Source organism: Geotrypetes seraphini, chromosome 5, assembly GCF_902459505.1.
Source record: "Geotrypetes seraphini chromosome 5, aGeoSer1.1, whole genome shotgun sequence".
Taxonomy (NCBI): Eukaryota; Metazoa; Chordata; class Amphibia; order Gymnophiona; family Dermophiidae; genus Geotrypetes; species Geotrypetes seraphini.
The window spans coordinates 142,303,318-142,317,962 of NC_047088.1; the positions used below are offsets into that span (position 1 = coordinate 142,303,318).

The window sequence follows — 14,645 nt, forward strand, 5'->3', positions numbered from 1 at the left end:
GCAGTGGTGAGTTGAATATGTTCCTTGGCCAAAAGCTACGCAGATGGTGCAGCCTCCTCCGTCGCAGGAGCCTCATGCAGCCTTGTTTTCTCCTTCTCTTTTTTTTTTTTTTTTTCTGTTTAGAGGCCATTCCTGCAGCTGATTTGGTAACAAATCTGTCCATAAAGTGGCTCACAAAGATTCCTAGGTGTCGGATGCTGTCGATTTGATGAATTTAAAGCAAGTTTTCAACTAGATGGAGCAGGGGGCCCTGGAGCCAGGCAAAGTGTGACCTACCTCGCTCAGCTCATCACATGATCTATTCTGTTTTAAAAGCATTTCCATTAATTTACTTACCACATAAGCCAGACATACTGACCTTTTAGTTCCCTACTTACTTTTTTGGAGAAAGACATCACTGATGACATGGCAGAGGGAAGCCAGAAGCTGCCTGTTTGCAGTGCTGCCTTTTCTCAGCAGCTGCCATCACTGCTGCTGCTGCTTTGAGAGGTCCTTGGGGGGGGGGGGGGAGTCAGTGCTTCACAGGGGTATAAGAGGGAGGAAAGCTGCTGCATATGAGGAGAAAGAAAGCAGAGAGGAAAAATTGTTTAATGAGGTGGAGGAGAGGGAGACATGCAACAGATGTAGAAAGGGGTGAGGGGTAGAAATCCTGCATATGGTGGAGGGGAGGAAGACATGCATGGAGAAGAGAGGGAGAAATGTTGGACATAGGGTAGAGGGCAGGGAGAGATGGTGCAACATTTCTTTCTCCCCATGCACATGATGATGGAGGGGAGAGGAAGGGAGAGATGTTGCATGGAGGAAAATAGAGAAGTTTGACCCAGGACACAAGGCAGAGAGAGAGAGATGGTAGACAGTGGGAAAGATGTTGGACATTGCTGTGGAAGGGAAGTACAGAGATAGAACACAGAGAAAGAAGAAAACGTCAAATGAACAGGAGATTTTGGTGAACGAGTTAACAAAATACAAACAGAAACCAGAGCTGGGACCAACATGATCTGAATAATAAAATGACCAGACAACAAAAGGTAGAAAAAATAATTTTATTTTCTATTTTGTAATTACAGTATGTCAGATTTGAAATGTATATCCTGCCAGAGCTGGTGTTAGACAGTGAGCATGAGCTAGGACCTAACAGAGAGGAAAATTCTTTTTTGGTTATACCACAGTGCTGGTGTGGGGTTGGAGAGAGCAAAGGGGGTTGCAGTGGGTGAAGAGGCTACAAAATAAACTTGCTGGGACGTTTTGAAAAAAACCAACAACAATTGGTTGGGAAAAGTGAATTGAATCGAAAAAATTTTCCCTGAATCGGGCAGCACTAGTGGAGACTGATCAGAATAGATTTGCAAAGCAGTGACATGGTCTTCTGTCTACATGTACACATCTCAATACAGTTTTCAAGATTCCAACACAACTGTTTGGTCAGTCCTTTAGCATTTATTTAGGGTTTGGGTTTAGATTCCAACTCCTCCTTCCCCCCTCCCCTAGACATATTTTATTTCTGTCCCATTCTGTTGCTAAACAATTTTTTTTGGCCTTGCTTGTAGTGGGCCATTTTTTTTTACATTTTTTTTATTTTTTGGGGGGGGGTTGTTGTTTTTTTTTTTCATTTTTCCAGATAGTGTGCTAGCTATGGATTTCCATATGCGAGTATATTTTGGCCTGTTTGAGAAAGCAAAGCTACTCTCTGTATTGGGGGATTCTCCCAAAAACAAGAGGATACAGTCTCATATTTGCGATATCTTTAGGATTTTTACTCTCATTAGATTGCTTTGATCCTGTGTGAGTACGGCAGGCAGGAAGGCATGCGTATGTGCAGTAGATAATGCCAAAAGTTTTTGAAATTAAAGAACTTGGAGTGTTTCCATGCCATGGCTTCATCAGGGATATCACCCATATATGAGAATATGTCCTGTTCTGCAGGGTGGGTTTGATTTAAATCACTATTTAAAACACAATTTAAATCACTAGTCAGAAAGACTTGATTTAAATTATGGTTTTCTACAGAAAGATTTTTGCTGTGAAGAAGCTTGTTATCTCTGCAGACACAAATTCACAGATTTGAGAAATGCAAAACCTGTGATATCTTTTAAATAGAAAAATTGCACGTGACATTATGAATGGATTAATTAAATTTTTATTTACCAAAAAACTTAAACATTGCATGAATATACAGCCCCATGCTGCACAATTAAAAATTAATCCTCATTTCATGATGAATAACTTTTGGATTACAATGTATCGTAAACCTATAGACTTTATTTTTCTCAACAAAGTATTTTATTTAAAATGGTACAATTTAAATAAAAATCAAGTTTAAATTAATAAAAAAAACACTTATTTAAAATTTTTTTGATTTAAAAAAAAAAAAAATTATTGGATTTTTATCCACCCTGCTGTCCTGTAAGAACACCTGTTACAGTGAGTAATTACTTTCTCTAGTCGGTGCTTACAGTATATTTATCTACTGATTTGATTTTTTTTTTTTCCTTGAGTGTCTGATACTGACTGAATATACTTTGCTGTTTTTTTTTTCTCTTTGATATGTTTTCCTTCGTACTTCCCCAGTGAGAGAAAAGAGGAAGAGTAATCATTTCAACCATGTAAGTGAAACAAGGTTTGTTGTTAAGGCTAGAGAAATGTCTTTATTCTATAAAATATTAAATATGAAAACTTGGTAAAATTATTCTTTTCGGGGAGAAAATTGGACTATTAAAACATTCAAATGATCTGGCCCAGTATCTGACTACCTTGCAGGAAGGAAGCCTGGCTTTTGATTCCCAGGAAAGCCAGGTTTGAGAATGAGGTAGCATTCATTTGGATTTAGTGCATGCCTTTTTCCATAGTAGCTCAAAATCAAGTTACGGTAGCTAGTTTTCAGTCTCCATAGGGCCTAAAATTTAGGTCTATACCTGAATGAAGGGTGAAGTGACTTGTTCAAGGTCTTAGGGGGCATCAGCAGGATTTGAACCCTAGTTCTCAGCTTTCAGCTCTCTCCAGCCATGGAAGAACAGGGAAGAGAAGAAAATAAATGTGAGCCCTAGGTGGGACTATTAAGTGGATCTGCTAATCACTATAACTCTGACTGCTTGATCCTGTCATTCTCAACCCTGGAAGACATAAAATACAAGACAACTCATAGCAAAATCATCTAACTACCAAATTGCAAAAGTATGGAACTCGGTTACATAGAAATTCATGCAACCACTGTATATGCACTGTTCCACAAAAGTCTGAAAACATGGCTTTTCAAGAAGTCCCTATTAGGAGCCTAACGAGACTTGGGCTTTGTCATTCTATAGAGTAAATATTTATTACAGTGTTGGTGGTTACTTGCTGTTTTAGATGCCTTATCTTACATTACATGTATAATTTTATGTGCCATGTATGACTATGTAGCGATATGCTACGTGTAACCCGCCTAGAACTCCGATTTGCAAGGATTTGGTGGGATATAAGATTGCACATAATTTAGCAGCTAGATATATGGTTCTATTAGCAGGGTTTGGAGGTTTGGAAGGGACTATGGTTTGTTTTTCTAACCAAAGAAATCACCACAGTGGCTGGACCAAGTTGGGAGTGGAATATAAAAACAAGGAAGAAAACTATAATTGTAAATGAAAGATTATGCACCATAGTCCAACAAATGCTGGTTCTGATTGAATTGATAGTTCAAAGAAACAATGGTATTCAGGTAAAGACCATGGGACCAACTTTCAGATGGCAGGAGGCAGCCTAGCTGCCTCTTGTGGGCAACCTGGAAATTCAATGCCAGGGCCATATCTGGCAACAAATTTCCAGTCTATTTTCAGCCACGTATGACACAGCCTGCCAAATTGATTATTCATTGGCTGACTGGCTAAGTCATAGTGGCCAGAGACCTATTTAGTGGCCATATAGACTTGTTTAAACATGGCCAGTTAGCCAGTCGGCACCAATATTCATTGGCTATGTTGTGTGGCATGGCTGGTGACTGGGTTAGCTGCTGACAGAGAGATTCAGTGGGAGATAACTGGTTATTTTCCACTGAATGTTAGTGATTAGCTGGTTTATCTCTGTTTAGTTGAACAGGAGTTGTTCATTCCTGATTATAGAGGTCATGTTTATCTTAGAAAATAGGTTTTATCTATGGTATGAAAATTGTGCACATGGAGTGAACTGACAATCTTGGTCACTGAGGAAGCAACAATTTCAAAAACTATGTGTTTTGTTAAATGTCACATTCTTATGCCAGACCATTTTCCATTGTTCCATGTGTTTTATTATGCAGGCTTTATTCCTCCAGTAATTGACTTCTTTTGTGTGGTTTTTGTTTTTCTCACTGAGTCATTTATTGGTAATAATGGATTCGTATTCTAAGGGGTCCTTTATCAAGGCGCGGTTGGGGGTTTAATGTTAAACCGCCTACCGCGCTAGTCTCTAACGCCTCCATTGACGAGGCATTCGTTTTTTGGCTTGCCGCGGGGTTAGTGTGTGATTAAATGTGCGACGTGCTAACCCCACTAGCGCGGCTTGATAAAAGGACCCCTAAGTAAAAATTTCCTGTCGTCAGTATCTGAAGAATATGAAATGGAGTGATGTAGGATAAATGAATCTACGGACAAAAGAACAATACCTCGTCTTGAAATGTAGAATAGTACAACGAAAAAAAGGAGATGTCTTTTCAACCAGCCAAAGTCTTTATTGACATAAAGTCCCAACAAGGATCATAGTTTCGGTGTTGATAAACACCTTCCTCATGGGACTGTATAAGAGCTTAAAAATATATATAAGTCTTATACATATATATACATACATACATATACATACATATACTAGTCTTATAGCCCGTTATATTAACAGGTGCTAGAATGTATGTGTTTGTCTTTATTTCTTTCTCTCTCTCTCTCCTTAGCCTCTTTCTGTCTTTATTTTTCCTCGGCTGTCCACCCATTTTCCCTTCCTTTAACTTCCTTGTGTCCACCACCACCCCTTCACTGCTCCCCTTATACAGCAGCAGCCCATATCCCTTTTTTTTTTATCTCCCCCCTGTCCAGCAGCACCTCTTTCCTGTCCCCCTGTCCAGCAGTAGACCTCTCTTCCTTTTTCTTCCCCCGTCTCTTCCCCTGTCCAGTAGCATCTCTTTCCTGCTCCCCCATCCAGCAGTAGGCCTCCCTTTCTTTTTCACCCTCCGTCCAGCAGCACCCCTTACCTCGCGTCTGCCCTCCACCGACAGCCGCCTCAAGCCGCTGCAGCCTGCAGACGCCAAGAGCTGCCGCGGCCGACAGCCTCCGCACTGCCTGAAGCCGACATCACCTACCTACGGGGACCTACAGCGCACGGAAAGCGGGAACACATGGGTGCTAGAATAGATTTGTGTGTCTATCTTTCTTTCTGTCTCTCTCTCCTTGGCCGCTGTATATCTGTCTGTCTTTGTTTTGGTGTCTGTCTATTTTAATCTGTCTCTGTAGCCCCTGTCTTTTTTTTTTTTCTGTTTTGTCTCTCTCTCCTTGTCCAAATTTTTTTTTTTTAAATCTGTCTCTTTAAACCCCTGTTCTTCTGTGTGGTGTTTTGACTGTCACCTTCTAAGTATCTCTTTGACTGCTGTCTGTATTTCTTACTTATCCCAGGACAAGCAGGCATGATATTCTCACATGTGGGTGACGTCATCTACGGAGCCCCAGCGCGGACAGCTTTTCAAGCAAACTTGATTGAAGTTTCAAGTTTGCTACACTGCACCACGCATGTGCATGCCTTCTTGCCCACTAGAGGGCGCATCCCCACCTCGTGGTCCTCAGTTCAGTTTTTTCCGTGGAGCCAGAAGCCCTGTGGAAATTGAGCTCTGATAGCTTGCCTTCTGTCACCGCGTCTGGGTGTTTTTTATTCGCTCAGTCGCTGTGCTTTACTTTACTTTTACTTTCAAAAAAAAAATAAAAAAAATTTGATTTTATTTTTTTGGTTCGGCTCCGGGGGCCCCCGTGAGCCGCGGCCGCGAGCCGTTTTTGATTCGGGCCTTTTTGGCTTTCATGTCCCGTCCCTTGACGGGTTTTAAGAAGTGCACCCGGTGTGATCGGTTGCGCTCTATTACCGATCCTCACCGGTGGTGCTTGCTCTGTTTAGGGCCCGAGCATCTGACAGACTCTTGTGACCGGTGCTCGACCTTTCAGGCCAGAGCGCTCCGCCGACGCCGTGCCAGGATGGCGGAGCTTTTCGCGGTCGACTCCGCGGCGGGGAAGGCCTCGACGTCGGCCCCGGCCTTGACCTCGGCCTCGGGATCCTCGACCTCGCCGCGTCCCTCGACTTCATCGAAGCCTGCTGCTCCGTCCAAGCCTGCCTCGGGTAAGTCCCCGCTCCCGTCCTCAGCCCCAGGATCAATGAAGAAGCCATCCTCGGGCTCCTCGACAGCGGGTGGGTCCTCCGCGGCCCAGGCCAAGGTAGCCAAACCTAGTGCCCCGAGGGAATACTCGAGACCGAGGTCGCCCTCCAGGGAGCACCCCCTGGCCTCGGATCTACCGGCCATGATGGGGATCCCGGCTTTCCAGGACTTGCTCCGAGCCTTGATTACCTCGGAGCTGTCCGGAGCCATCGAGCAGTTGCAGCAGGCTTCGGCCTCGACTGCACCGGCCTCGACGGTCCCGGCCTCGATCTCGGTACCCTCGACTTCGGGTCCTAGGACGGCCCCGACCTCGACTCCGACCTTGCCCTCGACTTTGACCTCGGGGACCCAACCTGAGAGGAGCGTTAGACCTCGAGACAGGGTGCGCCGGGTGAGGAGAATATCGTCGTCCTCTTCCTCGAGGTCCTCACGGGGCTCTTCGCCCTCGGGCCGGCCTCGGGCGAAGCGTCGTCCGAGGAAGCCCAAACGTGCACGGGGTTCTCCTCGACGACGTGGTCGCTCTTCGCCGCTCGGGGGCGAGACGTTGCGGGTCTCGGAGCTCCGCCTCGACAACCCTCAACTGTTTCGGTCCCCCGCAAGAGGGGGTTCGAGAGACTCCTCGCCGAGGCGGATGGGGCGCGCCTCGGTGCCTCGGACCCCGGGGGCTTCCCCCAAGGGCTCTTCAGGGCGTAGGCGCTCCCCGACTCCTTCGAGGTCGCTAGATGTGGCCTCTTGGGGATCGGGGTCTGGCAGGGAACCGCGGTATTCCCGCGAGGCTTCCCCCTTCTGTTCGGCGGGGAGGTCACGAACTCCCTCACCGCCCGCCAGGACATCCTCCTTCTCCAGGTTCGCAGCCCTCCAGAGTCTCGGCGGCGGTCCCGCCCGGTAGGGAGGGGCGTACTCTAGACAAGTTTGGTCGTCGCCTCTATTCTAATTCCCTCATGGCGACCAGGGTACTCAATTACGCCTTTACCTTCTCATCCTATCTGCGTAACATGGTGAAGGACTTGCCTCAGTATCGGGAGGTCATGCCTGATTCTCATAGAGAGGGGTTTACCACCTTCATGTCCAACTTGTCTCAATTGCGGCTCTATCTATTCCACGCGGTGTATGACGCGTTTGAGCTCGCTTCGAGGGTGTCGGCCTTTGCAGTGGCTATGCACCGCCTGGCGTGGCTCCGTACCCTCGATATGGATCCTAACCTACAGGAACGCCTGGCCAATTTACCGTGCGTGGGTTCGGAATTATTCGATGAATCCCTGGAGGCGGCGACCAAACGTTTGTCGGAGCAGGAGCGCTCCTTGGCCTCTTTGGTCCGGACGAAACCTCGGCCCCCGCCGCAAAAATCATTCCGGCCGCCCCCGAGAAGGTACCCGCAGAAGTCTACGCCGGCCTTTTCTAGATCTCCGGCTCGGCGCCCGCCCCAACAGGGTAGAGGGGGACAACAGAAACCTCCAGCGCAGGGAGCGTCCAAGCCGGCCCCGTCCTTTTGACGGACTGGGCGGATGGGGGCGGGCCCCCTCCGCATTATCGCCCAACCCCCTTCCGATCGGGGGTCGACTCAGGTCCTTTTATGTGGCTTGGACAGAGATAACATCCGACGCATGGGTGCTCCGGATCGTCTCCGAGGGCTACTCGCTCAATTTCTCAGCCACGCCGCCGGACCGCCCACCCGGAACTTGTCCGTGCAACCGGAACCAACTTCCCCTTCTCATTTTGGAGGCCAGGGCCTTGTTGAGCCTACGGGCGGTGGAACTGGTACCCCCAGAACAACGGGGACGGGGGTTTTACTCCCGTTACTTTTTAGTCCCAAAGAAGACAGGGGACTTGCGTCCCATTTTGGACCTCCGGAAGCTCAACAAATTCCTGGTCCGGGAGAAGTTCCGTATGCTGTCTCTTCCGGTTCTGTACCCTCTGTTGGAGGAAGGGGATTGGATGTGCTCCCTGGACTTGAAGGAAGCCTATACTCATGTTCCGGTGCACACCGCTTTCCGCAAGTTTTTGCGGTTCTAGGTGGAGGATTGGCACCTTCAGTATCGGGTCCTCCCCTTTGGTCTGGCTTCGTCCCCTCGAGTCTTCACAAAGTGTATGGTGGTGGTCGCGGCAGCCCTGAGATCTCGGGGGCTGCAGGTCTTTCCCTACCTGGACGATTGGCTGATCAAGGCCCCTACCAGGGAGGGGGTTATCTCAGCGACCCAACAGACTATCATCTTCCTCCAACGTCTGGGGTTCGAAGTGAACTTTCCCAAGTCTCAATTGTGCCCGACTCAATCCCTTCAGTTTATCGGAGCCGTGCTGGGCACGGTTCGCCTCCGTTCGTTCCTCCCCTCCCCTCGGTTGGAGGCCCTGCTTCAATTGAGTCGCCAGGTTTCGCTGATGCCTGTAGTATCGGCTCAGCGCATGATGGTTCTTCTGGGTCACATGGCATCGACGGTCCACGTTTCTCCGTTTGCCCGCTTGCATCTGAGGCTTCCTCAGTGGACCTTGGCCTCGCAGTGGCGTCAGGATCGCGACCCAGTCTCTTGTCCGATAACGGTGACTCCTTCTTTGAGACGCTCGCTCCGTTGGTGGACCAACTCTTCCAATCTTTCCGGGGGTTTGCTCTTTCTCGTTCCTCCGCATCGCAAGGTCCTGACCACGGACTCCTCGGAGTACGCATGGGGGGCTCATCTCGACGGTCTGCGGACTCAGGGTCTATGGTCGGCAGAGGACCGTCTTTGTCACATCAATGTGTTGGAGCTTCGGGCCATTTTTCTGGCGGCTCGAGCGTTCTGCCACTTGCTACACGATCAGGTAGTCCTCGTGCGGACGGACAACCAGGTGGCAATGTATTATGTGAACAAACAGGGCGGAACGGGCTCTTGGTCTCTGTGCCAGGAAGCCCTGCGCCTGTGGGAATGGGCGGTCTCCCAGAACATATTCCTGCGTGCGGTTTACATTCAGGGAGAGAGGAACTGTCTGGCAGACAAACTCAGTCGTCTTCTCCAGCCGCACGAGTGGTCGCTGAACTCCAGGGTACTACGCGAGGTCTTCGACCGCTGGGGGACTCCTCAGGTGGATCTGTTTGCCTCCCCGGAGACTCGCAAACTGCCCCTCTATTGTTCTCGGATGTACTCCCGGGACCGTCTCGAGGCCGATGCCTTCCTTCTCGACTGGGAGGGGAGGTTCCTTTATGCGTTCCCTCCCTTTCCTCTGATCTTGAGAACCTTGGTACATCTCAAATCGACCGGAGCCACTATGATTCTCATTGCGCCTCATTGGCCCAGACAGCACTGGTTCTCCCTGCTCCTTCAACTCAGTGTCAGGGAACCTCTGCTTCTGCCGGTTTTTCCCTCTCTGCTGTCTCAGAGTCGGGGTTCGCTGTTACATCCCAATCTTCAATCTTTACATCTGACCGCTTGGTTCCATTTCCCCTTGACTTCGGTTCCTGTTTCTCAGTCGGTGAGGGAGATTTTGGAAGCCTCGCGCAAAGTCTCGACTAGGCTTTGTTATTCCCAGAAGTGGACCAGATTTTCATCCTGGTGTTCCTCGAACCATCTGGACCCGAGTTCAGTTCCAGTGTCTTCGGTGCTGGAATATTTGTTGCATCTGTCTACGTCTGGGTTGAAGACGACTTCCATTCGGGTGCATCTCAGTGCCATCGCGGCGTTCTATCGGCATCTCGAGGGTCGGTCTCTTTCTCTTCATCCTCTGGTGACTCGTTTCATGAGGGGTCTAGTGAATGTTCACCCTCCTCTGAAACCTCCTCCTGTAGTTTGGGATCTTAATGTGGTCTTAGCTCAACTGATGAAGCCCCCTTTTGAGCCTATCGACAAATCTCATCTTAAGTTTCTCACTTGGAAGGTGGTCTTTTTGCTTGCGCTCACGTCAGCTCGTCGGATTAGTGAGCTGCAGGCTTTGGTTGCGGATCCACCTTTTACTGTGTTTCATCATGACAAGGTGGTTCTTCGCGCCCATCCTAAATTTTTACCTAAGGTTGTGTCTGATTTCCACCTCAATCAGTCCATTGTTCTTCCCGAAGCCCCACTCTCATCCTGGTGAGGCGGCGCTTTACACGCTTGACTGTAAGAGGGCGTTGGCCTTTTATCTCCAACGTACCAAGTCTCATCGGAAGGTTCCTCAATTGTTTTTGTCCTTTGATCCTAATCGGTTGGGACGTCCTGTTTCCAAGCGCACCTTGTCCAACTGGTTGGCTGCTTGTATTTCTTTTTGCTACGCTCAGGCTGGTCTCACGCTCCATGGTCGAGTCACGGGGCATAAGGTCCGGGCTATGGCAGCTTCTGTTGCTTTCCTCCGGTCTACTCCTGTGGAGGACATTTGTAAAGCTGCCACTTGGTCTTCGGTTCATACGTTCACCTCCCACTACTGTCTGGATACTTTGTCCAGAAGCGACGGCCGGTTTGGCCAGTCGGTGTTACGTAACCTGTTTTCCTAAATTGCCATCCTCCCACCTGCCCTTTTTTTGGGTTAGCTTGGAGGTCACCCACATGTGAGAATATCATGCCTGCTTGTCCTGGGATAAAGCACAGTTACTTACCGTAACAGGTGTTATCCAGGGACAGCAGGCATATATTCTCACAACCCGCCCTCCTCCCCGGGGATGGCTTCTTTGCTGGTTATGGAACTGAGGACCACGAGGTGGGGATGCGCCCTCTAGTGGGCAAGAAGGCATGCACATGCGTGGTGCAGTGTAGCAAACTTGAAACTTCAATCAAGTTTGCTTGAAAAGCTGTCCGCGCTGGGGCTCCGTAGATGACGTCACCCACATGTGAGAATATATGCCTGCTGTCCCTGGATAACACCTGTTACGGTAAGTAACTGTGCTTTTTGGTCTCTCTGTCTGTTTGTTTTGGTGTTTGTCTCTTTGGCTGCTGTATGTGGATTTTTTTTTTTCTGTCTCTCTCTCCTTTTGTCACCTACCTTTTTTTGTGTAATAACGGAAGTTTCACAGAGTAAGTTGTTTGAATTATTCCCCCTCCATTTCCCCTCCCCTCCTTTTCCGCGGTCCTGACAAACCTGCGACTCCAGCAGCGTCTGCAGCACTCTACACATGCTGCTTCGGGGCCTTCTACTGCCCTGATTTGCTCTGCCGCATCTCTGATGATGTCATCAGGGACGTTCCAGAGAAAATCAGGGCAGCAGAAGGCCCCGAAGCAGCATGTGTACAGTGCTGCAGGCTGCTGGAGTTGGGACCGCGGGAAGGGAAGGGCCTAAGGGAGCCGGTCGGATTGCGGGAAGGAAGGAGAAACTGATTACTCTGTACTGCCGACTCTCTGCTGTGCTGGAGCTGGATGAGCCTGAAGCCACGAGTGTGGGGCCATTTCTGCAGCCGCGAGGTGGAGAGCAGGGAGGCTTGTCTGGCGCGCATGCGCACTCCTACCGCCACAGCCTGACAGAACAGGGATCAAGGAAGCACGCGGTGAGAGTGCGCATGCGCGCTTAGCATTTTATTTATATATATATATATAATATTAAGAGAAAAACATGCATATATAAAATAACATCAAATAAAAGCAATATTAATCAATTGAAACAAAATGAGAATCTGACAATATATATAAAAGAATAAGCGTTATCCCTTAAGACCAAATATCAGAAACAAGATATGCAAATTTGACATGTTAGAACTAATATGAACTAAGCATAGGAGAGAATAAATGAGAACCTCAGAAGTAATATCAATATAAAGTGCACCAAACATTGGTTAGCCAGATAGCCATCTTTAATACAGCATAGAAAGCAAGAGAAATAGCGTAGAAGGAACGTTAAACGCATCGAGTGTGCAGTGAATGGAAAACACAAATAAGTAGTTCAAGGCCTATAGTAGCTGCTAATGGTTCTGTTCTAGAACCATTATCCATCTTTGTTGATCATTTTCTAGAACCTTACATAACTCGGAACATATGATTTCTTTATTGGATTCTTTTGACGGAGATCTTAGTGATATTATCTTGGTAACCTTAGACATCAATTCAGTATACATGAACATCCCACAAGCTTCTGCTTTATCTATTATTGGGAAGACATTACATAACAGAGAGTTTGACAGGAGGATATCGAACCGTTTCATTCTAACATTGGCTATGATAGGCCTTACAGAGGAACTACTTTGAATTCTAGAACAAATTCTATCAGCAGATTACAGGCACTGGTATGGGTGCAACTATGGCCTCAGATATAGCAAACATTATATGTGGCCAATTTTGAATCAACCTATCTGCAGGACCACATTTTCAAAGACAACATATGGATGTATAAACAATACATAGATGACATTTTCCTCCTATGGTGGGAGGGATAGATGCCAATTAGACCTTTTTTTTCAATGGCTAAATACTAGAGATCCAAATCTAACATTTCAGATGAAATTGAGATTAATTTTTTGAATTTACTCATTCGTAAGGGAGACTCATCTTACTACAACCTTGTATCGAAAACCTACAGATAGGAATGCGTAGTTGCATTTTTCAAGCAACCATAACCCTTCTTTGAAAAGGAATCTACATTATTCTTGATTCCTGTGACTCAAAAAGATCTGCACATATGATTAGTTTTGAGAATAATGCTCAATAAATGGCCATGAGATTTAGACAATGTGGCTAGATGAACATGTATGATTAACTTACTAATAAAGTACTGAGCTATTGAGCTTTGGAGTTCCTTGTTGGTGCTAGTTGCACACAGCAGGTTGGTTTATCGATAAAACCTTTGTTGCAAGTTCATGCTAATAATTATTTTTCATGAGTTACAAAGCAGAACAAAAATGTATGTTATTTACGGGGTGGTTCCCAGTACCCTTCCTTCTGTTTTTTCTTGTTACATTAGAGTACAGTGGAGCTCAATTACTTTGGTACAAACTGAAGAGGGAGCTATACTCCACTGGTGAAGGAGGAAGCACTGAAAGATATGATCAACACTCTTCTGCAAGTGGCTCTCTAGTATGGATTGCTCACCTAATGTACGGACCCCTGTGTATATTAATAAAAACAAGATTATCCAGGTAAGAACCTAATCTTTCAGTCCTCTTCTTTCCAATCTGTTTCTAAGCCTGCTAGCAATTGTTCAAGCTCTCAGTATTTCTTTTCAATTTTTACTCTAGCGACGTCCTTTTGATCTTTCCTACAAATTCATTCTCCCCATTTCTTGGTCCATTGCAAGAATGCTTAAAAACAGTTTCAAGATGTATTACTACTCATAAGTTGGTTTTCAAGAAAAAAACATAGCCTGCTGGTTTTACCAGTTTCTTTCCCATCCCTGACCTAGACCTCAGTTTATTTAATACTAACATCCAAACCAATGAACTCCTTCTGCTAATTTGGAATATCTATTGATTCTCAGCTTTCCTTCCTTTATTTATTTTTGCTGTTTTGGGCACGAATTCGCTGGCAGCCATTTTGGATTTTTATTTATCTTTTTCCAAAGTTTTTTTATTTCTGTCTCAAAACCCCTAAATTTTGTTAAAAATCATTTGGGATATACTCTTTGGCCCCTAATCTGTTGAATGTGGGCATTGATTATGACAGATTGGCGCCAGATCAGTGACTATGCAATGCACTGGGGGAGGGGGCGGGAGCATTGGGATTCACCTCCTCCGGGTCCTCCAGGGCCGGGGAGCCAGCCTATGTCTGATTTTGGGGCAAAGTCTCACCCAGAGGCTGTTCTGAAGTCTGGCGCCAAACGCCTGTCTTTGGTGCAGTGTGGGTGCCTCAGCAGGGCCCTACAGTGGACAAGGGGTGTGAATTTTTACCAGACTTTATTCAGCTCCTCTGGAAAGCATATTCCTTTGACACAGCCGGCAAACTTGTTGGCTTTTTCTAAGCCAATTGCACCAGTGATGGAATTCTGAGCATTATTCTGCCATTGTAGCTGAAGAGTGTGTTTTGCAATGTGCGATTTGTAAAAACCGTAATGCTATGTTTGATGTTTCAGATCATTGATTGAACCATCTCGAAAAAAAAGTATGGAATTTTTAGGTGTGGAACTCCAAGCCATCATGAAGTTCCTATTCCTGCAGAAGAAAAGTCCAAAGGAAATCTTCTAAGGGGCCAAACAGTTAATTTAAAATATTTGTATTGTAACTTGCTGTGCTGATTAAAGGTGGCATTGAAAGAAAAAAGGAGCATAGTTGTGGAAGGGAGTTCTCTTTTTACAAGACAATACCTGCTCACAAGGCTGGCAAAATGATGGGTATTTTGACGCACAAGGGTTTCTCAAGAGCTAAGACACTCATTGACTATTTATAAGCAGACTCCAATTAAAATCAAGACACAGGTGTGGATACTTACCCTTC

General features: G+C 46.7%; 1 protein-coding gene across 3 annotated transcripts in view; it reads left to right on the forward strand.

Annotated features, from left to right (window-relative positions):
• CCNYL1 (cyclin Y like 1) overlaps positions 1-14,645 on the forward strand; it is a 237,108-nt gene that overhangs the window by 53,054 nt on the left and 169,409 nt on the right. For all 3 annotated transcript variants that reach the window (XM_033946302.1, XM_033946299.1, XM_033946301.1), the window contains one exon: positions 2,569-2,603. In XM_033946302.1, coding sequence (XP_033802193.1) covers positions 2,569-2,603 — 35 coding nt within the window. The remainder of the gene's footprint in view (positions 1-2,568; positions 2,604-14,645) is intronic.